General features: G+C 40.7%; 1 protein-coding gene across 1 annotated transcript in view; it reads left to right on the top strand.

Moving 5' to 3' along the window:
• GUCY1A2 (guanylate cyclase 1 soluble subunit alpha 2) overlaps positions 1-27199 on the top strand; it is a 296894-nt gene that overhangs the window by 117040 nt on the left and 152655 nt on the right. Inside the window, exon 5 of the mRNA XM_074957390.1 lies at positions 19580-20065. Coding sequence (XP_074813491.1) covers positions 19580-20065 — 486 coding nt within the window. The remainder of the gene's footprint in view (positions 1-19579; positions 20066-27199) is intronic.

Raw genomic sequence — 27199 nt, 5'->3', positions numbered from 1 at the left:
TGTAATCAAGTGACCAGAGAGATTGAAGTGTTCTCCGACTGATTTTTGAATGTTATAATTCCTGACGTCTGATGTGTGTCCATTTATTCTTTTACGTAGAGACTGTCTGGTTTGGCCAATGTACATGGTAGGGGGGCATTGCTGGCACATGATGGCATATATCACATTGGTAGATGTGCAGGTGAACGAGCCTCTGAGAGTGTGACTGATGTGATTAGGCCCTATGATGGTGTCCCCTGAATAGATATGTGGACACAGTTGGCAACGGGCTTTGTTGCAAGGATAGATTCCTGGGTTAGTGTTTTTGTTGTGTGGTTGCTGGTGAGTATTTGCTTCAGGTTGGGGGGCTGTCTGTAGGCAAGGACTGGCCTGTCTCCCAAGATCTGTGAGAGTGATGGGTCATTCTTCAGAATAGGGTGTAGATCCTTGATGATGCTCTGGAGAGGTTTTAGTTGGGGGCTGAAGGTGATGGCTAGTGGCATTCTGTTATTTTCTTTGTTGGGCCTGTCCTGTAGTAGGTAACTTCTGGGTACTCTTCTGGCTCTGTCAATCTGTTTTTTCCACTTCAACAGGTGGGTATTGTAGTTGTAAGAACTTTTGATAGAGATCTTATAGGTGTTTGTCTCTGTCTGAGGGATTGGAGCAAATGCGGTTGTATCGTAGAGCTTGGCTGTAGACAATGGATCATGTGGTATGGTCTGGATGAAAGCTGGAGGCATGTAGGTAAGTATAGCGATCAGTAGGTTTTTGGTATAGGGTGGTGTTTATGTGACCATCGCTTATTAGCATTGTAGTGTCCAGGAAGTGGATCTTTTGTGTGGACTGGTCCAGGCTGAGGTTGATGGTGGGATAGAAATTGTTGAAATCATGGTGGAATTCCTCAAGGGCTTCTTTTCCATGGGTCCAGATGATGAAGATGTCATCAATGTAGTGCAAGTAGAGTAGGGGCATTAGGGGATGAGAGCTGAGGAAGCGTTGTTCTAAGTCAGCCATAAAAATGTTGGCATACTGTGGGGCCATGTGGGTACCCATAGCAGTGCTGCTGATTTGAAGGTATACATTTTCCCCAAATGTGAAATAGTCATGGGTGAGGACAAAGTCACAAAGTTCAGCCACCAGGTTTGCCGTGACATTATCGGGGATAGTGTTCCTGATGGCTTGTAGTCCATCTTTGTGTGGAAGGTTGGTGTAGAGGGCTTCTACATCCATAGTGGCTAGGATGGTGTTTTCAGGAAGATCACCGATGGATTGTGGTTTCCTCAGGAAGTCAGTTGTGTCTCGAAGATAGCTGGGAGTGCTGGTAGCGTAGGGCCTGAGGAGGGAGTCTACATAGCCAGACAATCCTGCTGTCAGGGTGCCAATGCCTGAGATGATGGGGCATCCAGGATTTCCAGGTTTATGGATCTTGGGTAGTAGATAGAATACCCCTGCTCTGGGTTTTAGGGGTGTGTCTGTGCGGATTTGTTCTTGTGCTTTTTCAGGGAGTTTCTTGAGCAGATGGTGTAGTTTCTTTTGGTAACCCTCACTGGGATCAGGGGGTAATGGCTTGTAGAAAGTGGTGTTGGAGAGGTGCCTAGCAGCCTCTTGCTCATATTCCAACCTATTCATGATGACGACAGCACCTCCTTTGTCAGCCTTTTTGATTATGATGTCAGAGTTGTTTCTGAGGCTGTGGATGGCATTGTGTTCTGCACGGCTGAGGTTATGGGGAAAGTGATGCTGCTCACACGTTCTTGTCAACTGCTGGAAATAGCCTACCTTGATTATCACTACAAAAGGTTTTTTTCTCTCTTGCTGGTAATAGCTCACCTTACCTGATCACTCTAGTTACAGTGTGTATGGTAAGACCCATTGTTTCATGTTCTCTGTGTATATAAAATCTCCCCACTGTATTTTCCACTGCATGCATCCGATGAAGTGAGCTGTAGCTCATGAAAGCTTATGCTCAATTAAATTTGTTAGTCTCTAAGGTGCCACAAGTACTCCCTTTTCTTTTTGCGGATACAGACTAACACGGCTGCTACTCTGAAACATAACGGGTTTAGTGCAACATGGTCCTGCAGTGACTCTTTGGCGTAAGAGTCTATGGATTTACAGCAACACTAACAGAAATTGTCATGTGACATTCATTTTCATTAAAATACTGTATTTTCTCTTGAAACATTTTTATTTCCTGTCCTTAGTAGCCCATTGGTGTGAGGAACTGCAAATTTCTGGTATATCTATAGTCTGACACATGGCTATAGCAAAATATATACCAAAAGAGGAGCTGAGCCCTTTGAGGTTCCTTTTTAAAATTGAATTCCTGACTGCTAGGGAAAAGCTTTAATTTATTGTTTTACTTTTATTGGGCCTCCAGTGAGCCCCCACAAGTAAATCCATTAACCTTTCATTGGCTTAAAAAAACAATACTTCACTTTTTTCCTTTCACTCTTTCTTTTGCTCATGCAAGAGCTAAATTGCTCTGTCTGTTTTATTTTTTTGTCCGTGCTCCCAAGCAATTGTCTGTCTCCTCCTTTAAAAAAAAAAAATTTCACTGCAATTCCATTTATTACCCTACCACATTTGATCTGAGAGGAAGCATGTTTTCCTCAATTTCCATAAATATATACTGCATGTATAAACAGAATAGCTTTGTCTTTGTGGATGTCTAATGAAAGAAACTGCAATATAGGATCAAAACCATAACTGTAAAGGATCAGTCTTACTCACAGCTAGCAATTAGGTAGGTCAGAACATTTCTCTCTCTCTCTCTATATATATAATATTTCCATTTAAAAGCAACCAGCAATTTTTTTGTGAAACTCTGCATAATATTTTTCCCTCTCGACACTAGGGCCTGACTTTTGCACAGGTGTTCAGTGGGTGGGTTGGAGAGGGGTATACCAGGAACCACTACTTTCTGCTCACATCCTGATGCAAGGATCGGCCACAATGGCAATCACCCTATAAGAGATGAAGAGGGAAAGAGCTGGCCAACTGCTGAAGAGAGCCCACATTACAGGTGAAAAATGTCGTATGTGCCCCACTCTGTGGCTAGTCCACAAGAAATAAATACCTGCTAATGCTGCCAGCTAATGGATTTAGTCCATTATTTATTTATTTATTTATTTATTTTATTTATTGCTGTTTTATTAAACAGTTATTTTGTAGTAGAACTCAAAGGCCAGCCCCACCGTGCTTGTCACTCAATAAACCAATAAGAAAGAGATGGTAGAGATCTGTGGTTTGGTGCTGGAGGAATAGGATTCAAACCTTGCTGACTCTCTGTATGGGAGTGATCCAGTGCATGTGCTCTATCTGCATGTTGAGAGCTCTAGGGGGCTTTCAAGCAGCATCCCTCAAACTTCCGGAGTCACTGGGTTCTGCAGGAGATGAGGAGGAAACCTCTGCTCTTCATATTTGTACAGTGCTCCTTCAGACTGTGTGCAGAGAATTGTGTACCCAGTCTGAGAGAGATTACTTCCTGAGTTTAAGACACTTGATTGAGATGTAATAAGTACTAAGATTGCTGAATTTTCAGCAGTACCCTTCTCTGAGCAGTGCTGGGAATACTCCATCTCCTTGAGGAATTTTATTCACAAACTCTGAGGCTGCAGTGCTTGGGGGATAATTTTGCTGCTAATTTTGTTGTTAGAATTGGAAATGTAGCAGTCTCACCGTATAAATGTTTAAACTGCAGAAGGATCCTTTCATAGCTATGTTATTTTTCTTATCCATATATCTTATTTCTCTTAACTTTACTGGCTATATTTATAGTTTAAGTTTTTTCGTCACTAGCATGAGAAATCAGCAGTCATAAACTTGAAGGAAAAACTTCTCACATTTTTATAGGAGTTAAAGGTTCCAGGTAAAACTTTTCAAAATGGGACTCAGGTGCTTTTTAAAGTGACTTTGGAAAATGGGACTTGTATAACCTAGGTGACTTTGAAAATCTTGCTACCAGTGATTTAAGCACTTTTGAAAATTTTACCCTCAGTAATTGTAGAGAAATTCCTAGTTATCTAATCTGTTAGTCTGTTTATCTAAATTTTTACACAAACTCATCACCCTACAATGTGAAACACTGAAATCAGATTGCTATATGTGAACACGAGTTCACACACAGTAATCCTAATGTATAAGCTTCAACTAATACAATAATAAAAATGTTTTACCATTTATTAGCAAAGGATCCAAAGTACGTGACAACCCAGATACCTATAGCATCAGTGGAATGTAGCTATGATTTGCTTAAGCAGTTTCCTGAATTGGGACGAGACTAATCAGGGCATCCTGGCAGATGTCCCAAACTGAAATAACACCATTTATGTAATTATTTTCTAATTTTGTGCATCATTCCAAGAAAAATACAATAATCATAATGAATGAAACAAGACTCTAAATGTTTTAACATAAAATAAGCAGGGGAAAATAATATTCACGAGGGCCTTGTTCTTCCCTTTGTATGTTGTTACCTTTTATAGTAAAGTTGTAGAAGTGTTAATTGTTTTGGGTTTGTTTAAATGTATTGATGCAACAAGGATTGGGTTGTAAAATACACAGTGGAATTCCTTAAAAATAAAACCTTCAACATGGAACAGTCAAAGTAGGTCAGTTCTTCTGGCCTAAATACATTACTTTGCCAAGGGCCCTTTGTTTAAGAGACTCCAGATAGAAATTTCTAAATAGAATGATACAACTCGAGGGCTTATTGTCTCCATGATGTATTGTAATGTACATTCTGATGGGGAATTCAGGCCCCTGCGTGTAATTCAGAAAAGGTCCTTTTTAAAAAAAGAGAAAAAAAAAAAGCCTGATCCAATTTCCGTTAAAATCCATGGGCATCCTTATATTGATTTCACTGGGAGATGGATTGGGTCCCAGATGCACATCTATGTCTAATTTGGAGGGGGTCTGTCTGGGAAAAACAGCCTTAGAGCTTTCCTGATATGGTACATTGAATGCTTGTGGTACACCCAAAAGAACTGGCAAGAAATAAATTATGCCCATGTCAGGCTGGAATGATAGATGTGAAATCCGTTACTAAGGCTGCAAAGCAGGTGATAGATGGCGTAATAAAGTTAAAAAAACCAAAACCCCCAAAAGAGACTAAATCCTAGATCTAATCTATTTAGTTGGTGTGGTGGTGGCAGGGCTTTGAGGCTGGTTTATATACTTCAGATTAAGTGGAACAGGAAGGAGTTGGCACATATGTCTTAAAGAAAAAAAGAACATTTTCTTTTGTTTTTGCAGTCTGCAGTCTACAGTCTACTATCCAGTTAATGCATAGTCTAAATGACCTTTTAATCTCAAGAATTTTCAGATACCCAGTTGGTGATCTATGAAATGTCAAATCTCCTAACAGGTGCTATATATAATATATAAAATCTGTTCTGTACTGATCAAAGGGGAGAGCTACTACTGCTTCTTTGTCTCCTGGCTTTATGGATAACGCTATATTCTCAGTTAACTGTTTCACTGCTTTTGGTTTAATAACAAAACAGCACCAAAAAAAGCATACCTGGAGCTGTAAAAGAAATAAAATGAGAGGGCAGTGCCATGGCATGACGAAGGACATAATCCATTAACAGATCAATCAAGACAGCAAGACTGGTCAAATTAAAAGTAGAAGTTTTGTTGGGAGTTGAAGTTTTATGGGTTAGCTGTTGGTTTTATTTTCATTATTGCACTTTTGTTTTGTGATAAAGATACTTAGGGGCTGACCTGAAATTGTGAAGACTGGAAGCCCTTCCATTGGCTTCAGCGGGCTTTGGATCATGCTCCAAACGCATAGTATTTTTTGTACACTGCCTCGGGGCAAGTGCATCCCATCCCTTCTTGGGACAGGGTGGCGGTAATGATGGCCCCGGGGCTGAGGCTATACAAACATCCCTTGTCTTGAGATAGCTTGTCACTAGGGTCTCTGGACTCCTCTGTCAGTGCGGCTCCCAGCAGCTCTGACGTTCCTTGCGTATCCTCCAGAGTCTAAGCGTCCCTGATTTCCGCCATCTGGGGCTTCCGGGGTTCCTAGGCTGGAGCTCACAGTGTGCACCCTCTCTTTTTGGCAGTCAGCCCTGAAGGAGCTGAGATGCTCCTTTTTCTATCTAGTCTCCAGCCACAGCATGCCCAGCAGGGCCATGGGTGCCTGGCTTCCTCGGCCCAGAGAGTAGAGTTAACCGTCACAGTACCAGAGCGGGGCAAGTGCGCCCCATCACATACACACTGATAGAATTGGAAATAAATTATTTAAAAGGCTGACTTAACAAAAGAATAATAGTTGTCAATTATATAATGCTTTACATCTTTGAAGTGCTTTACAAACGCTAAGTAATAGGGCCCTGATCCTGCTAACGTTTATGCACCTACTTATCTATAAGCACATAGGTGGTCCCATTGACTTCAAATTAAGAATGGGAATAAAATGTTTACAGGATTAGGGCCTCAAATTGCAAGCTCAGTGAAGTCTTTGTTTGTGCAACATGTAGCTGGGGTCCCAGTCCTGAATGGGGCTTCTGGTGCTTAGTTATCTATAATGTTTATATTATGTTCTATATATCTCCCTTGTGCGTATGTGTTATGGGTAATACAAAACTTAAGTAGAGTAAATGATCAATGGGGGTCTTCTGTAGTCCTTCTGCACCAGGGTGAACTTCAGTTTCCGATAGGCTTTTTCATGACATGATTAAAAACTACTCTGAATATCAGAAAACCTGACATTGGCCCATCCACAGTTGTAGGAAAAGTCTACCTTATGACTGGCTTTGTGGGAAAGTGGACTAGTGCTTAACGTGCATGATTGAGACTTTCATTAATACAATTCTATGGAGCACTACTGCTATCGCATTACTCAATCTACTCTGTTGAGGTTTTTGTCAAATAATTCACGAGGAATGGGAAGGGCTTTGATGCTTGCTGTGTCTGATGCAAGCACAAGGTAAAAATAGAATTTGCAACAAAAGCAAAAAGTTACAACTTTGAAAGCTACTCCATAGATTATTCTGATTAGTATATGTCAAGACATTTATTATAAGAAAAACTCTCCCTGTAAATGTCTGTCTTTTGTGAAAATTGGTTCCAGTGGAATACATTGAAACATACTGATGATACTTTGCTCTCAGTGCTGATCATTACCTTAATTTGTGGTAAGAGAGATACCAAGATATATTCAAAAAAGGACAGGATTTTTTTTAAAAAAATCCTGGTCAGCAGACAAACATACTTAGTGTCTGGATAAAATCTTCAATTAAAGATTCAATTCTACTGCTTGTAATTCAGCATAGTCAATGCAGGTGAAACTGAATATGCAATAGGGGCCTGATGAAGCTCTGCTGAAGTCAATGGGAATACATTGACATCAGTGGAGACTGGATTGATTCCTAGGCCGGGATGGCTTAAGAGTTGGTGGAGCTAACCACCCAAATAGTGACCCAGCTGTATCACACTATATACGCTATCCCTTTTCCTTAGGCCTGTTCCATCTGTATTTGTCACAGACCTGTGGAGGGAGGGGTGCAGGTGTTTTTACTTGTAAATTTGACACATTTAAACTAGAAGTTATTGAAAAACCATTTCATTTTTTAGACTAATTTTTTCTGAGTAGGACCTTGCTAGGAGACTCAAATGAGAAAGGTGTGAGTTTGACCTAATACACTGTAAGAGTTAAGGACATCAGGAATGCAGGTAGCAAGTGGGATAACCCACAGTGCATATGTGTATATTCACTTTGAATGCTCCTAAAATATAAACAGGTGCAGAAAGAAGGCAGGAAGTAGAAGGAAAATGCAACTAATAATTTGGGGTAACTATTTCAGGAGAGTTAGTTGTAGAAAATATGCTTTTACCCCTGTGAAGCTGGCAAACTGAGTGAGCATTTGGATTGCTGCCTAGTTAGACAAAAAGAGGGCTTGTTTAGGGTGACCAGATGTCTCAATTTTATAGGGACAGTCCTGACATTTGGGGCTTTGTCTTTTATATAGGGCCAATTACCCCTGACCTCCATCCCAATTTTTCACATTTGCTATATGGTCACCCTATAATCTGTACAACCAACTTTTCAGGAAGCACAAAGTGGTTATTTATTTATTTTTTTAAAAAATCAGTTCTCCTCTTTAGCCATTAAATGACCTATTTTTGCTCCCGTTTTAACTTGTACTATACTATCGTTTGTATTCTGGGAAATAATTGTTTGGTGAACACTTATGGGAAATGCAGTGTGCTGCTACACCGTGCAAACACAGAGAGAGAACTTGAGGGGTAAGAAGTTCCTTATGCTTGTCTTACAACTTGGTTAGTGTTGGTTTTATTGCATTCAAACTGTGAAATGGCTATCAATAAAACAAATGCATTCTGCGGCAGTTGTAGTGCAGAATTAATGTACATGTGTTGTTTTAAGACCCGGACCAGTAAAGACAGGGATTTTTCCCTGCAATATAATAACCTTGTGGCAAAATTATTATATACTTATAACACATTGGATAAACATATGTGATCCAATATCTCCCTAATGGCTGGCTCACACAAAGGTTAAAGAGAGACTATTTTGAAAATCCCATCAGCCAAAGGGAATTGTGCTCCTAACTCAGACCAGTTTGAAAACACCACCCTAGGAATCTACTACAATTCCCTGCTTGTATTTTTGATGCCAGAAATCTCAGATTCAAATCAAAGTTCTAATAATGGCATCTAAAGTTTGCTGTAAGTTTTCCAGCAAAAGACTAAGAAGTCAATTTTAAAGAGAAAAAAATCTTTTCAGGTCATCTTTATATATTCTAATCTCTGCATTCCAAAATGTTTCATTCAATGGTTTGTAGGTCACTCTTTTATTCCGATGCATCCGATGAAGTGAGCTGTAGCTCACGAAAGCTTATGCTCAAATAAATTGGTTAGTCTCTAAGGTGCCACAAGTACTCCTTTTCTTTTTGCAAGTACAGACTAACACGGCTGTTACTCTGAAACCTTTTATTGAGTGAGATGTTTTGGAATGTCCATGCCAGTTCAGAGGACTTGTTTTTTCTTTGTGATTTTGCTGAATGCCTTTCACTCTTTTGTGTCTCATGGGAAAAGGGAACTTTAAGCACCACATCCTGTACCCTCTACAGAGATTCCACGTCAGTCATCGCTCTATTTTGGAATACCCGAAAATAAACAAGATTCAGAAAATCTGCCATGGGATGTTTGAATTATGACTCTTTGTTCTAGAGGGACTCCTCTTGCTTTGGGGTAAGAAGATTCACTCTAAGAAAGGGAGGGCACATGAGTTTTTCACCAGTGTCCTGTCCAGAGCTAGACTGACCCTTTGGGCTCAGCCTTGGGTTGGGAGCAGTGTGCAGCTACCCCACTGCAAAAGGGGGAGAGTCTTTTCTCTGCTGGAGCAAGAGAAGAGGCATTCTAGGTTGTGAAACCTGTTTTCAGGGTGTAGTTACTTCTTTCCTCACCTTGTGCTGGCTGGAAAGTGGTGTAATCGTGTCATGAAAAAACTTATTGGAGACTGAAGTTCACGCCAGTGCAGAGGGACTGTAGAAGACGCCATGGATCATTTACGTTACTTACGTTTTTCATTACCCATTGTATTGTCCATGGGGTTGCAAGGGAATAGCCAGTCTTTAACCCATACTTTCTCCTTCCATGTACACCCAAGTTGTAATTGGAGTAGATCCAACCTGATCCTCCTTACTCTCTGTGATTATGCAGGAATCTTGCCTTCATAGTATAGGATATCAATGTACACTTTTTCCTTTTAAAATCTCATTTTTTACTTCACGTACAACAGGGGTGGGGGGTGGGGGGGTGGCAGGGGGGTCTGTGGGTTATTTACTTTTTTTTTTCAATCTAGTCCACTCTTATTCATTGGAAATTAAATATCTAAGAACTTGACTTTATGGAGCTAGTTGCAAATTCAGGATTTTTATTTTCTTTCCTTTTCTTTTACATTACAGCAAATTACTATTTTCCATCCAGTACTTTGATTTTCCTTAAACAGATCCCTGCTGCATCGACACTGCCATTCTGTGTTCTTCAGGAAATTACAATAGAAAACGCTAAAATTCCTTTCTGCAGTTAGGAGGCTGTTGCACATTATGTAACACCCTGGGGATTTCTAAAAATAACCTGAAATTTGTAAATCAGTTTTCTGCTGGATGGAATAACATCTTCTGACAATGCTCTGAGCTGTGTTTATAAGCAAATACTAAGGGTTCCAGTCCTGCAAGGTCCTGAGCATCTCCTGAGTGGTACTGAGCACCGTCAGCTCCAATGTACTTCATTCGGTGCATCGGTCCTTAAATGCATACAGTACACATGTTTCCGTGCACCTCTGGAAAAGGTTTGTGCCCTCCTTTCCCTCTAAGATAAAAACTTGGTTTGGTTGAAATCAGAGCTGAATGAAATCTGTCATTCTCATATCAAATTTAGATTGTTTTGTGATTGTGAGATCCCCAAATTAGCCAACTTAGGTGTAGTGAGAATGACTTGAGTGCCCTACCCACTTTGTACTCTGTCTTTCTGGCCCATTGATTCTTTACTTATTTAATACACAATGGAACAGCTTCAACAGGAAAGACTGAGGGAGCTCTGCATCAGAATATCCCATAGCCCAGTGGTTAGGGCACATCCCTCAGAGGTGGATGATCCCTGTTCAAATCTCATCTCATCAGAAGATGGGAGGACTTAAACTGTGGGGTCACCCACCTCCCAAGTGTGTACTCTGCCCTCTGGGCTCAAGGTTTTGAGGGAGGCCTCTTCTCCACCTGGTGACTGTTTTGTGTGAACTTGTCTGAAGGGCCTGTCCGGTTGGCATAGTGATTGGGGCCCCACACATGGGTTAGACTGGTGAACACCTATCTGTCTTCCCTGGTTTGTGAATTGCACAAGGGCTCAGGTGGGAGATAGTTGTCTGGATACCTAGAGGGAGGCAGCAGTGCACATGTGCAGAGGCAGAAACATAGGTACCGAGGAACCTTTTCAGTGCAAAAACTTACATGCCAAGGGAGTCTAGGCACCTACAGGATTCAGCAGGTGTTGTGTGAATTGCAGTGGTCTCAAAACTGGGACTTAGACGCCAGAATCTAAAATACTGGAGGAAACTAGAACTTTTGAGTGCAGTGGTCAAAAGCCATTTGCTTTTTAGGAAGGATCCCCTTGAAGCTTACCAGTTTTGTTAAAAGATTATAAAGTGGATGTGGTAAATTGCAGTGCTTGTAGTAAATTGGAGGTGTCAATATCAGTGTGAAATGTTTTGCATTTGTGCTCCAGTTTGGTGGTGTTGCTTTTGACGTAATTGTAAATATAAAACCTAGAAAAACTTAGACGTAGAAGTGTCCAACTTTTTAATTTTTTTTGAAAACCTCAAGGAAGGCAAGGCAGCAATATTTCAGCCTGCAGCTCACATGAGCTATTCATTACTATTGCAAACTAAATTGCCCCACTGGTGGGGCAGCTGGGAATTCTAGTGGGAGGTGAAACTGCACTCCTTAGCATATTTTGTGTCTTGGTGATGTAAATATTAAATGCATAAATAAATGACGACTGACTAATAGTACTTGGCTTTTATATTTCTCTTTTCATCATCAAAGCCCTGTGCAGATATTTAGTAATTGTCAAGCACCCTTTTTGCAATAGTTATCTTCCCCTATGTGGAAACTGACAAGCAGGACAGTGAGTCAGTTTCAGGGTTGAGATTAGGATTTGGGATTTCCTGATTCCTGTGATTAATCCACTCAATTTTCATGATATTTATTCGAGAAAACAGACAAAAAAGATATCCACTTCTCTTAGGTATTACTTGCCAAAGCAGTCTGAGTTTCTGCTTCCCCTTCAATATCCTGACATCGTACACACTTTTTCTTACGGGATTGTTGCAAGGAAGACCATTGGGAATTACCAGTTGTTATATTTTGTTGCACTGCATGGCACAAAGCTGCCTCATAATAAGTAAATTGCTTTTCTGCAGTACAGCAGAGTTTAGTAGCATTAGCCATCTCTTCAGTGTAGCAGCCAACTTCAGTGGCCTACAGTATCCAGTATGTTTCACAATATGTACAATATCATGGCATACTATTCTTCCCCGATCCCATTTTATGAATTATTTATAAATTCAGAAAAGAGCCATGAATTACAAATATAAGGGAGGAAATTGATAGAAAAAGAGGCATATTTAATTTTTTAAAAAGTATACTAGGAAGTTCACACATTTAGAATAAATCTTCATAAGCACTTGTGAAACAAAGGGCAGAAGATCAGATCTTTAGCTGCTGTAAATGGACGTCCTGCAGTTAACTTGAGGATGTGGTCCACGCTGTCTGTCCTCAGACTGAACACTCAGTTCAGACTAAATAGATCATGTGTAGTTATAGATGAAAGAAGAAGAGAAAAATAATCTTACAGATTGCAATGTACAGAATTAATCGCATAGGTAAGGCTGGACCATCCTTTCACCACCAAGCCCAAGTGACCAGGTTTGTGGAAAGAAAGTTCTGTGGGGACAAGGAAGGAATCCTGCACTAACCAAGTCTTGAGTCTATAGTATCCCCATGTGCTCCTGTGCCCTCTACTCCCACCACTCAGTGTGGGGAGAAATGACCAGTTCCTCAGTGCAGCAGTGAATCCCCAATTCTGAACCCCACCTCCATTTACATCCTATGTGCAAGTGTCACTGTGCAGAAATGTGGAGGGATCTCCTGCATGCACGAGGTGCAGAGTCCCTGTGTAGGCTCGCTAAATTATGGTGCCCTTGCACACCTAACTCACTGCAAGCAAGGGCAGTGAAGGAAAGCAGGTTTGCCATGTAGACATTACGAATGTAAGTGAAAGAAGAATTAGGGTTTCAAATGTGATGAATTAAATAAAAATTCTGGTACAAATAAATTCCCTAAAAAAAATCACCCTCCAGGGTAAAATTACCCACCTATCTAGCCAGCTATTAACACTACACCCTGCATTCTAGTACGGAAAATGCACTTCTCCATTTTCCCTCCACATTCCAACTGGGCAATTATACATTGCTCATAATCATACAGAAAAGCAAGACTTCTTAATTTGTTGAGGGAACAAAGTGGCTGTATATACATAACTAAAGTACTTAGACTGCTTAACTTTACTCACACAAGAACTTCCATTTAATCCACTCCTGTGCATAAAGCACGTTTGTTACTATATTTTGCGGGCATGGGGCCCAATGCCATAATCCCGACCCTCTCCTCTAGAAGGGAAAAAGAAATAGTCACTTCAGAGGAGAAATTGCATAGTTTTTGCAAAGTCCAAGCGGAAGCTGTCTGCTTATAGGAATATTACGAAGGCTACAGAATATATGAGACCTGCTCAAAGAAGCAGGAAGTTTTGTTTCAAAAACTTTCTCAAAGATGCCCATCAGTATCTCCACTGCACTTCCCATGGGCCTGCAGTCAGTATAGGTAACAGAATTTTCCAGATCATCTACTTTGCCCTTTCATCAATGCATCCATATTTTCCTGTAAGGACTACGTGATAGAGTTGGCATTCAGTTTGTCCGCTCTTGATCTCATGATGAATATTCCCAGGACAGTGCGAATCCAGTGTTTTGCCAAGCCTGGAAAATCTAATGAGGTAGCTGTTGGTTTAGAGAACTCAGAGGCAGTCCCTCACCTTCTAAAACACAGGCACTGGAGCTTACCACAGTAATGTGACTACTTACTTGGTAGGTCTTTGGGCGGGAGGTTTAGTAGGAGATTCTAGTTGTCCACATCCTGATGATAAGGCTGAGTTTGTGATGGAAGTAAATCTCTCTGAGCCTGCATTTTTATTTATCTTTCCGAGGCTGTTAGGCTGCAAAATAATTGCAAAAGAACACAGTCCTTTAAACAATAATGTGTAATTATTGTTTTCAGAGGGTTTATTCTGCTCAATTATGCTAGTGTGAATTGGGAGTAATGCCCCCTCAAGCCAAAGGAATTGCTCTCGATTTTATGCTGATGTAACGGAGAGCAGAATTTTACTTTTAAAGTATTTATTCTATAGGTAATAATGATACACATCCATTTCAAGAGGACTTATCCTACACAGTATGGCTAACTGTTTTTTAAACATAAAAATGTAAATGCTTTCATCCTGCACATTAAATACAGTTAATTAAAATTTAAGAAATGCCCCATATATAATAAAAGTGAAAATCTGTGAAGTTCTTGACCACCCTTCCAGTCCAGGGCTAATCTTGTCTCCTTCAATTTATTTTAGGCTCATACCTCTCTCAAAAGTGACACCATATAGCCAGCTGGAGGTGGAGCAATTTAGGATATGTCTACACTGCAAAATAAAGGTGTGTTCTTAACCCATGTTGGCTAACTTGGGTTAAAAACAGCAGTGAAGACGTGACAACTTGACTTTAAAGTGGGTGAGCAGCTCAAGTTCAAGTCTATAGGGAAGCCTATTACATAAACCGAAGTTAGCTAATGCAGGTTAGCTAAGATGAGTTAAGAACGCACCTTTTTTTGCAGTGTAGACATGCCTTTGGTGGTGGTAGCACAGGGCAGTTTATTTTATAGATCATTTAATAATTAGCACAAAGAAGAGGAAAACAATCATAAGAACATAAGAAGGCTATATTGGGTCAGACCAAAGGTCCATCTAGCCCAGTATCCTGTGTGCCAACAGTGGCCAATGCCAGGTGCCCCAGAGGGAGTGAACTTAACAGGTAATCATCAAATGATCCATCCCCTGTCACCCATTCCCAGCTTCTGGCAAACAGAGGCTAGGGACACCATCTCTGCCCATCCTGCCTAATAGCCAATGATGGACCTGTCCTCCATGAATTTATCTAGTTCTTTTTGACCCCTGTTATAGGCTTGGTGCTCACAACATCCTCTGGCAAAGAGTTCCATAGGTTGACAGTATATTGTGTGAAGAAATATTTCCTTTTGTTTGTTTTAAACCTGCTGCCTATTAATCCCTGAAAAGGGAGAAAAAATTCAAAATGCCATACATGAGAATTTTATGTTTGGCAATTTGCACTACAGAGCTAAAACGTTTCTTGAGGTGCCCTTTTAAACTGCTATGCTGTGCATATGAAACAGGCACCTCTTTATCTTACATATTAAATAAGGATCTATTATGTTTTTAAAATGAGAGTACTTAATATTGGAGAATTCCGTATGCTGGGATATATAGTTTAGTAGCTTTCTCACACAAGCAGCATTCAAATGAATCCCCCAGAATGAAGTTAGGGAGTAAAGGCATAGAAATGCAAACACTAACAACCGGCACCTGGGGAAATAAATTAGGCATGTAGCAGTTCAATTGCCCAAGATCTTTCACTTGCTGAATTCTCAGTCTGAGGTTGGCAGTAAGATGTGTATTGCTGTTATCTGGGTTGTACTATATGGTGTCAAGTTTCCTCCCCCACTCTGAACTCTAGGGTACAGATGTGGGACCTGCATGAAAACCTCCTAAGCTTACTTTTACCAGCTTAGGTTAAAACTTCCCCAAGGTACAAATTAATTTTATCCTTTGTCCTTGGAATAACCACTGCCACCTCCAAACTCTAACTGGGTTTACTGGGAAACGTAGTTTGGACACGTCTTTCCCCCCAAAATCCTCTCAACCCTTGCACCCCACTTCCTGGGAAAGGTTTGGTAAAAATCCTCACCAATTTGCATAGGTGACCACAGACCCAAACCCTTGGATCTGAGAACAATGAAAAAGCATTCAGTTTTCTTACAAGAAGACTTTTAATAGAAATAGAAGTAAATAGGAGTAAAGGAATCACCCCTGTAAAATCAGGATGTTAGGTACCTTACAAGGTAATTAGATTCAAAACATAGAGAATCCCTCTAGGCAAAACCTTAAGTTACAAAAAAGACACACAGACAGAAATAGTCATTCTATTCAGCACAATTCTTTTCTCAGCCATTTAAAGAAATCATAATCTAATGCATACCTAGCTAGATTACTTACTAAAAGTTCTAAGACTCCATTCCTGGTCTATCCCCGGCAAAAGCAGAATATAGACAGACACACAGACCCTTTGTTTCTCTCCCTCCTCCCAGCTTTTGAAAGTATCTTGTCTCCTCATTGGTCATTTTGGTCAGGTGCCAGCAAGGTTACCTTTACCTTCTTAACCCTTTAGAGGCGAGAGGATTTTTCCTCTGGCCAGGAGGGATTTTAAAGGGGTTTACCCTTCCCTTTATATTTATGACATATGACAATCAATAACACATGATTGGGAAGGGGCATGGAGCCATCAGCAGCAGACTGAGGGGTAGGAGGGGCTATGCTGGCCAATGGCCGCACTTCAGGGAACCCCTATTGGAAGAAGGAATCTTCCAACATCTCCCCACGCCACTGAGTGGACACGGAGGTGGCAGTAGCTGTCGGCACAGCAGATGCTTTCTGGCCTTTAGGCACTTACAGTAAGACAATAATACAGGTAACATTAAAACCAAAAGCTCAAACTATCCAATCTATTTTGGAGGTTGGGGTGGGTGGAAGAAGGGTAAAGTGTTGCAGCAGCAGCAGGCATGGTGAAACCTGTTTGCTTGGGCAGCTGGATGGGTGAAGGGAGGGGTAGCAGGAAAAGAGGTTTATGTTTAGGGTGTGTTTTGAGGAAAGAAAAGTATCTAATTCAGAAGACATGGTCCCTAGACATCATCTTGAACTTTGTGCTCCGGATGCTGTTTGTCCGTTGTTCTCTGTCTTTCCTATTTAGAATGTAAACTCCTTGGGCGGGGAATGTGTCGTCCTCATGTGTATGTTCATTACCTAACATGATAGGGCTTCAGTGCTGATTGTGACCTTAGGGCACTACTGGAATGTGAACTTGAATCATGATTATTAGAATGACCCATGCTTTGTTTTACTTATGACTCAAAGTAATGTATAATAGTCACTGAGAGTTCTACTTTGCTGATTTTCTGTTCACTTAAAACATACATGTCTCCCTAGCTGTCTTTTGACTGTCTTTCTGAAGAAACAACGGGACCGTTTCTTATCTCAGTCAAACCAATGTAACCCTGATTGGAGATCAGAGTGTAGCCCATAAACTTTTTCATTAGGAAACCTATTATTCAGTTGGAGTGCTGGTGAACAGTGCTAGATTACATGGAAAACTTAAGTGCTCTATCCACTGAAGAGTGCAGTACATTCAGTGGCACTGAGAACTTCCCCATGGTGCCCTGCTGACATGCCTCGGTGCTGAAATTGAAAGACTGCACTTAAGCATTTAAATGTAGTTCAGCTTTGATGCCCTCTCAGGCTTTGACGTTTGCACTTATACTGCCAGCAAACCTGTCAGTTGTAATAGACTTAGGGCTTGTCTACATGGCCCCACTGTGCAGAATATGGCAGTGTAAGTTGTAGTGTGCCCTAAAGTGTTGCACTGTAACCGCCCTGTGTAGACCCTGCTAGGGTGAATGAAAATGTACCTACCGTAGTTCCTGTTAACGTGGTCCATTTTCATTTGCACTAGCAGGGTCTAGCAGCATGTAGTTACAGTAACTCTTTGGTGCGCGCTGCAATTCACACTGCTGTAGTCTGCACTGTGGGGCTGTGTACACAAGCCCTAAGGCTTCATTCATGTTGGCCACTGAAGATCTCCCTTAGGGAAGTGACATTTGGCAACTAACAGCCTGAGCAAGATTTGAGCCAGTAACTGAGATGAACGGTTCTGCAGATCATGACGAGGCCTGGGAACCATCTGATCCTTAACAAGACTTTTCTGTCCTGTCTGGCTTTTCTGATTATTTTTTCCATTTTGCAAATACAGTTCAAGTGTCTCGTGAATCCTATATTGGCAGGTAATAAATGAACTGTAACAGAATGTTTCCTTTCAGTTTTGCTGGATGTCTCTCTCTATTCTTGCATTATAAGAAAGGGTCAATAGGGAGCACCTCATTTACCTTCTCTGTGCCATTCATTATTTTGTATGCTTCTTTCATGTCCCCTTATTTGCTTCCTCTCTAATTCAGCCTCCTCTGACTCAGTCAGTAATTGGGTTTTTTTAAATAGAAACTAAGCTATTTCACTATTTCACTCAAATGGCTGCCCTCTTTCCCTTTTAATCTCTGTTTGTGCTTGTTGTGAATTATTGTTAGTTAATAGAGAGACGGCTACTGTGCTTTACAGGCCAGGCATATTTTAGTAGCAAACCTAGTAACATTAGCGTTGGGATCCCCTCAGAGATCTTTTCCACTTATCCAGAGGGCTTCATTCAGTTCTGGAAGAACCCTTCATCCAGTTCTCTGGGATCTAAAAAACTCAGTTCAACTCCAGCTCATCACTCTGGCTACTTTATTAGGCATGTAACAACTCTTGGGTTTAGTTATGGAGGATACAACTCCAATTCATGTCACGCTACACACCTATCTTTATATACATCTTTTCAAGCTGCTAACATCTATACCAGTGGCCCTCAACCAGGGGTATGCATACCACTGCGGGTACGTAGAGGTCTTCCGGGGGAAGGTCAGTTTTTCTAGATATTTATAGAGTTTTACAACAGATTACATAAAAAGCATTAGAAGTCAGTACAAACTAAAATTCATATAGACCATGACTTGTTTATACTGCTCTGTATACTATACACTGAAATGCAAGTACAATATTTATATTCCAATTTATTTATTTTATAATTATATGATAAAAATTAGAAAGTAAGCAAATTTCCAGGAATAGTGTGACACTTTTTTTGTATTTTTATGTCTGATTATGTAAACAAGTAATTCTTAAGTGAGGTGAAACTTGGGGGTACGCAAGACAAATCAGACTGAAAGGGGTACAGTAGTTTGGAAAGGTTGAGAGCCACTGATCTATGCAACTTGCATGTAAGGACCAATTGCTTGGCATATTGCATAAGGCAAGCTTATCAGTTCAAGGTGTTTCTGCCTACTTTGTTTACTAAAAACATACCCACGATAGCTTGCTTAGTTCCTGCCTCCCTTTATTTACTGTAAACATACACAACAGTTAGTTGTTTCAGCAAGTATTTGTCTGGGGTTATCTGGTCTTAACTTGGGCCTGCTCATGTCAGCTAAGTTATCCCTGCAATTAGTTATGCTCATCCTAAGAAGCATATTTTACTGTGGTTGTTTTTCACATTTAAATGTGGTGCAGGTGGGTCCAGGATCTCATTTTTGGGTATCTTTGTGACAGAATGTCATGCTGTAGAGCCATGCAAATCGATACAAGGCTATTCTCCTGACTCACCCCGGCAACCAGACCAGGTGAGTCCATAGGTGCTGGAACTATGGGTGCAGGGGATGCTGCCACACTCCCTGGCTTGAAGTAGTTTCCATTATATGCAGGTTTACAGTTTGATTCATTGGCTCTCAGCACCCCCAGTATACAAATTGTTCAGGACCTCTTGGTGAGTCTCTTTAGATTCAGTTTGGGAGTATAAAAGACTGAGTCTCTCCAAGGCAAAAGGAGAGATGGGAAGTTGTGAAGGTAGAAATCCTAGGAACAGCCATCTTAAGAGGGTGCTTAGGGTAAGGTTTATGTTTATTGTTTACATTAAGGATATAAGACGACCCCACCAATGGCCCATTGCATGTGTGCTGAGTTGAGAGTGGAGTGAGCGTCCACGTACACTTATTAATTAATCTTTGTTTTTTAAACTCCCATTTACATTTTGCAGGTGATGGAAGTCAAAGGACAAATGATCCATGTGCCTGAGTCAAATTCTATTTTGTTTTTGGGTTCCCCTTGTGTGGACAAGCTGGATGAACTGATGGGCCGAGGCCTACATCTTTCTGACATACCTATCCACGATGCTACCCGTGACGTCATATTGGTTGGGGAGCAGGCAAAGGCCCAAGATGGCTTGAAGAAACGAATGGATAAACTGAAGGCAACATTAGAGCGAACACACCAAGCTCTGGAAGAGGAGAAAAAGAAGACAGTGGATCTTCTTATTTCTATTTTCCCAGAAGAGGTGGCTCAACGGTTGTGGCAGGGGCAGCAAGTTCAGGCCAGGAAGTTTGATGATGTCACCATGCTCTTCTCAGACATCGTTGGCTTCACAGCTGTATGCGCCCAGTGCACCCCCATGCAGGTGATCAGCATGCTGAATGAGCTGTACACTCGATTTGACCATCAGTGTGGATTTCTGGATATCTATAAGGTAAGGTACTTCAGTCCATAAATTAGGGAAAGCATGTCTTCTTAAGTTGCCCCTGTAGCTCACTTCCTAAGTTGCAAAAACAATTTTAATAAAGCTGGTTGGAAAATGTTACTGTTTTTGTTTATGGAGAATTTTGAGGTTGTGGTGGAAAAATTTGAAATAAAAAATAGTTTGGTTGAAAACAAATATTTTTGATTCTGAAATGCCACGACAGTACCTTATGGGAGCTCTAGTTTAGGTGCCTCATCCTTTCATTTTTCTCTGTGCGCTGGGCTCCCTGGTCAGACTGTCTCCCATGGTGCACCACAGTCTCACCTTTTTCTGAGAGGAGGTGGTCACCATGAGCAATATATAGCCATTGTGTATTACGGCTGAAGAAGTCCGGCTGGAGACCTTACTCCATAGAGGAGAATGAGGCACTGGAATGACAGCTTCCATGAGGTACTTTAGTGGCCTTTCAGTGTCAAAATACTTTGGTTTGGGGCCAAAAACTAAAATATTTTTGTTTTTTGGGCATTCAGTTTTTCAACAAAAAAAAAATCAAAACTATCCACAGAAAGCTGACAGTTTTCACAACAAATCATCTTTATTTATAAACCTTGTTTTTTGCAGGGAAAGGTTTCAATGTAATTTGTTTACTAGCCCTAGTTTTCAGGCTCTGTTAGTTTAAAAAAGGAGCCATAACTCTTTTATTTGGAGATCTACATGTGGACCCTTAAAGCAGAACTTTCCTAAAATATTTTCTCTTAAAAGGATGGTTTATTCAGTTTATGCTGTGCTTTGTGATTTTAATAAAGAAGGGGCCAGATAGTCTTCTTCAGCTGGTGTAAATCAGTGTAACTCCATTGCAGCCAGTGGGAATATGCCAATTTTAACCACCTGAGATTCAGGAAGATATCCTTGTTGGTAATCAGTTAGAATCTTTCTTTTAGCAAAATGTAACTTTGTTAATGAGTTCTATCCCATTTGCACTTGCTTCTGAGTCCTTTCAGATTTGAATGGTGCCTATTGTAATTCTGAAGTCCGAAATGCCACTTGTGTGGGGTTTTTTTGTCCCAGGTCATGTTCAAAATTAAAGGGACGCATTTTCTGTTTCGGGTTCAGATGTGACAAGTTGGTGGAAATCTCATGAACAGCTGATGTTGTGAAAGAGTCTCTAGTCAAGGGTTCTTAAATTTGTCAATCTCAGTTGATTTGCATCAGTAGGACCAAATCTAGTTGAGAACAGCTCATGAGATTTCACTGACTCTGAACCTTAACCCCAATCTGGCTCTAGATCTGAACACTGATTTCTTATCTCATTCTACTTGTTAGGAAACAACAGTATAGTACAAGGTATAACAAAAGTAAAAACAAAATCTGATAGGTCAAGGAGAGTAGCACAACATGGAAAGTGAAGCTGAAAGATGATGGGTAACGGTAAACCAATTCACACAAAGATTTCATCCAGACATTTCTAATACAGAATCTAAGAAATATTAAAAAATAAAACAGCATTTCAGAGGGATAGCAGAGGCAGCATGTAACAGGCCTGGGTGTCTGTCGTTTGTGACAACAAGCAATAAGAACCCATTCATCTACTTCTAATTTGCATCTTCATGTATTTATGAAAGATTCCTTGTGTAACACTGCAGGGTCTGGGTCCACTGTAGTCTTTTAGGCTCAGATTCACCAAGGTATTTAGGTGTTGGGGCAGTCCCAACACCTACCTTATGGGTGTCTAGAAAAATCACAGGAAGAACCCTATGACCCAGAAAGCCTGAGTTAGTTGCGAGCCAATAGGAGATGCTGACTAGAGGGATATGTCCTAAACCCCACCCCTCTCACGGAGATAGGTGCCTAAGTTCATGCTGCAGAGAGGCTCCAGTCTTTGCCAGTGATTCAGAACCAGGAACTGCTCTCCTGGATTCAGGTGCTCAGGTGCCATAGGTGAGAATAATTTAGGCAGGCACGTAACTCCACAGAAAACAGGCATAGGAGGAGGTGGTGCCTACCCTGTAACTTTTAGCCCAGTGGTCAGCACACTCCTCCAGGATGTGGGAGACCCAGATTCAATTCCCCCCTCTACTGAAGGGGGAAAATGGATTTGAACAGGGATCTCCCACATCTTTAAGTGCTATAACAACTGAGGTATGAGGTACTCTGATGCGGGCTTCCCTCAAATCACTCCTGTTGAAGCTGTTCCACTCTGGCTCAATCGCTCATTATTTATCCAAAGAGAGAGGGAAGGTGGGAATGACTCTCTAACCCCATGATTAGGGCATCCACGTGGGAGACCCATGTTCAAATCCCTTCTCCCCCCTTTAGCAGAGTGGTGAATTGAACCTGTCTTTCCTACATCCCAAAGGCTCGAACCTCTGGGCTAAAAAATTTTAAGGTGGCCACCACCTCTTCTGCCAGAAATTCAGTCAGCAGTCTCTGAGTACACCTACCAGATCAGGCCCCAAATGTGAGTCCAGACATCTGTCCTCCTCAGTTTGTGAATTGCTCTGAGGCTTAGATGGGAAATAGACAGGCAGACACTTAGAGTAAGACAGCAGTGTACATGCCTGGTGGCAGAAATGTAGGCACTGCATCGGCATAGGCACCTGCAGCATTGGGTGGGAGTTCTGTGAATCGCTGTGGAACCTTAAACTGGGACTTAGCTACCTAAAACCAGACTTAGGGCTTGTACACACTACCACTTATGTTAGTATTACTTATGTAGCTCCGGGGCGTGAATAAGCCACCCCCTCCCCCCCGAGTGACGTAAGTTACACCGACCGACCTCAGCGCTGGTGTGGACAGCACTATGTCAGCAGGAGAGCATCTCCTGCTGACATAGCTACTGCCTCCCGTGGAAGTGGTTTTATTATGCTGACAGGGCTCTCTCCCGTCGGCATAGAGAGTGTCTTCACCAGACATGCTACAGCGGCTCAGCTGCATTGGTGCAGCTGCCCTGTTGTAGCACTTCTAGTGTAGACTAGCTCTTGGGCATCTAAATCCCCAGGTATTTACCTTTGTGAATCCAGGCTTTAGATCTAGCTCTCTTCAATCCTTTCCTATTCCTGCTTTCTTGACCTTTCTCCTCCTTTCCATGAGAAGGTTCCTTGGATATAATTATTTTGCTGCTAATAAAAACATTCTAAATTCCCTATACATTGACCTCTACTTGTTGCTCAATAAATTTTGAAAAGAAAATTTCTGCATTATGTTTCAGGGTGTTAAATGTTACTGTCAGTTAGAGAATTGATATGGTTTGACTAACCAAACTGTAATCAATCCTGATGAAGTGTGTCCTGGGATCCATCAGATAAGTGTCTTGGAGTGTCGGTGGTGTTTTTTTGTTTGTTTGTTTTTTAATGTCTCTGCTGGTTTTTATGTGTAATTTTTTTCCAGGATCTGAAGTGTAAAAATTAGGGCTGTCGATTAATCGCAGTTAACTCATGTGATTAACTAAAATAAAATTAATCATGATTAATCGCACTGTTAAACAATAGAATACCAACTGAAATGTATTAAATATTTTTGGAGGTTTTCTACATTTTCAAATCTATTTCAATTACAACATAGAATGCAAAGTGTACAGTGTTCACTTTATATTTTTTATTACAAATATTTGCACTGTAAAAATGGTAAACAAAAGAAATAGTATTTTTCCATTCACCTCATACGAGTACTGTAGTGCAATCTCTATCGTGAAAGTGTAATTTACAAATGCAGATTTTTTTTTTGTTACATAACTGCACTCAAAAACAAAACAATGTAAAACTTGAGCGCCTACAATGCCACTCAGTCCTATTTCTTGTTCAGCCAATCACTAAGAAAAAGAAGTTTGTTTACATTTACGGGAGATAATGCTGCCCACTTCTTAATTACAATGTAACTTCAAAGTGAGAACAAATATTCACATGGCACTGTTGTAGCTGGTATCGCAAGATATTTACATGCCAGATGTGCTAAAGATTCATATGCCATTGCATGCTTTGGCCATTGTTCCAGAGGACATGCTTCCATGCTGATGACGCTCGTTTAAAAAAAATGTGTTAATTTAAATGTGTGACTGAACTCCTTGGGGGGAGAATTCTATGTCCCTTGGTCTTTTACCTGCATTCTGCCATATATTTCATGTTATAGCAATCTCTGATGGTGACCCAGCACATGTTGTTCATATTAAGAACACTTTCACTGCAAATTTGACAAAATGCAAAGAAGGTACCAATGTGAGATTTCTAAAGATAGCTACAGCGCTCAACCCAACATTTAAGAACCTGAAGTGCCTTCCAAAAATCTGAGAGGGATGAGGTGTAGAGCATGCTTTCAGAAGTCCTAAAAGAGTAACACACTGATGCGGAAATTACAGAATCCAAACCACGAAAAAAGAAAATCAGCCTTCTGCTGGTGTCATCTGACTCAGATGATGAAAATGAACATGCACTGGTCTCATAGATTCATAGATATTAAGGTCAGAAGGGACCATTATGATCATCTAGTCTGACCTCTTGCACAATGCAGGCCACAGAATCTCACCCACCCACTCCTGCAATAAACCTCTCACCTATGTCTAAGCTATTGAAGTCCTCAAATCAAGGTGCAGAGAATCCTTCAGCAAGTAACCCTGGCCCCATGCTACAGAGGAAGGCGAAAAACCCCCAGGGCCTATTCCAATCTGCCCTGGAGGAAAATTCCTTCCCGACCCCAAATATGCTTTAGATTGTTATCGAGCAGCACCCGTCATCAGCATGGATGCCTGTCCTCTGGAACGGTGGTTGAAGCATCAAGGAACATATAAATCTTTAGAGCATCTGGCATGTAAATATCTTGCGAAATTGAGCTTTTTATATGTTACTTTTGGAACAATAAACATGTTAATCACAGAAAAAACAATCTGCAGTGAAAATGGTTTCCATTAGCTTAGTGAAAAGCATGCCAGTGAGATTATATTGCTATGCAAAGGGCAAGTTCAGTTTCTCTCTGCTCCTACAGCCTGAACAGAGCTGTGGGAGCACCAGCTCCATGGCCTTAAACTAACAAACATAGTAGCCATTAGGATGAGGACACCCCAAAAATATGAGGGTGAGGAGCTGAAATGTGGTAAAAGGTAGGGGCTATTCATACATATATGCATGAAGGATGTCAAGGCCTATAGCACAGCTGGTCTTAAGTAAAACTGTGGAGTTCTCCATTGGCATGCTAGAGTTAGACTAGGGTCCATCTCAACCTTCAGAGCTCTCCCCAAGGATAGAGTGAGTGTACACATGCTTCCAAGTGCACATTCCTGAGGGACATCCAGAAAGAGCCTGGGACCTTTTAGAAATTGTCTCTATAGCCCTCTGCATGCTAAACAGTTTGCCTTTGACTAAAACTGTTTTGGTAATAAAACCATGAAGAAAAGCATATTAATGGGAGAAGACTTGTATCCTCTGTGGATGGGCACAGAGGAGGACACAGACTGAGCAGTAGGTTACACACTTGTTCTTTACAAAGGAAGCTTATCCTGAGTGTCTGAGGCCCACACAATTTTAAATCACGGGCAAGTCTCAGTTATGTAACCAGTGGCCATCTTGGTTGATATATAACGGATTGAACCAAGCCCCTTGGGACCTGAAAGCATGAGCTGCTACAGCTTCAGCTAAAGAGCAGGGATCTTAAGCCTACCTCTGTAAGAGACTTATATTTGGTATTTCGGTTCAGTATGGTATCGGATGCTCTGATAATATTTATCTGTGAAATTAACTTATGAAATCCATAGAGGAAAATATCTTGCATATGAAATATAATTAATTTTATAAAGCATATTTCATATGTGGTGTAAGGCAATTTTTAAAATAAAATAATGGATGGGTACCTCCAGTACTGCAGTAGTGCAGTACTGATCAGAGAAATGATGGTAGTTGCAAAATTTTATGATGAGCTTATTTTCTATCTGAAAGATCAGCAGTTTTCAAACAGAGTCTATGGAGTCTGATGGCCTGAAGAGCACTCGGTGGTGGTCTGTATGGTGATGGCTGTCCCTTTTGGTTTCCAATTGCTAAATCACATGAAAAAGCATCTAAAATTATTCATTGCTTTCTTAATGTTAAGGAATTGGTGTAGTTGCTATGGAGATGTTATATGATCACAGAGGAAATAGTTCATGTGATCACAAATGGGTGAGGAGATTGTGTCATGGACCATCTATAAAGTTGTCGGAAAAAACAGTAGAAAAAGCTTGAGAACCCCCTCAGCTAAATGACAAAAATAGCAAGTCTGACAATGTATCCTCAGCAATAGCTGTCACACAGACTTGGACATTAGGGGCCTGATTCAGCAAAGCACCTAAGCATGTACCAAGAAAGGAATACAATGAGTGTTCTCTCCCATTCCTTTTGAAAACTGGCATGGAATCTTTAACTGTCACCAACACGTTCATCACAGATGAATGGAAGTGACATCAATTTAACATTTTACATTAGTCATCACCCATATAATTACTGCCCTGCAGTGTGACCATTGGATGTGAGCCCAAATCATGAGGAGACACTTGAATCTATTATTTTCTGAGCCAGAATCAAGAGTGATGCCAATGACCCAGTTATGTGTGCTGTATATGGTACATGTATGTGTTATACATTCTGAGGATTATTACTTCTAGTTAACTGCTTTGAGACATTCCTTGTTGAAATCTGTGGGTTCATGGGTCACGGTACTTAAATTATCTGGCCTGGCATTAGTTTTGAAGGAAGCTTGGCTAAGTCCGCTGAGAAAAATAAAAAGGAACATTTAATTGTTAATCATCCCGTTACTTTGACAAGTTATTTTATGGTTTACTGCCTTTTGTATAACTGTGTGCCACTTTCCATCATGAATTATTGTATGGTAGTTAAAAGTAAGGATTGTCCTGTTCACTGCAATAAGGTAGTATATTGATGAGGTGACTGAGAACAGATTGTTATAAGCAGAGCTTCAAAAAATAAAACCAAAATAAAAATTCTACTGAATATTTGTACACATTTTTAAACAAAACTTCTTAGTGTGTTTTGCATCCCTCCTCTATTTGCTTTTCACCAAAACAGTAAAATATTATTTTAGCAGAATATTTGCAGAAAGAGAATTTGTAGTTGTTGTACCAATAAATTAAAAACCAGCAGGATCTTATTAAAGGGAAAAAGGCAA

Source organism: Natator depressus, chromosome 1, assembly GCF_965152275.1.
Source record: "Natator depressus isolate rNatDep1 chromosome 1, rNatDep2.hap1, whole genome shotgun sequence".
NCBI classification, from domain to species: domain Eukaryota; kingdom Metazoa; phylum Chordata; order Testudines; family Cheloniidae; genus Natator; species Natator depressus.
This window is presented reverse-complemented; position numbering and strand designations above follow the sequence as displayed.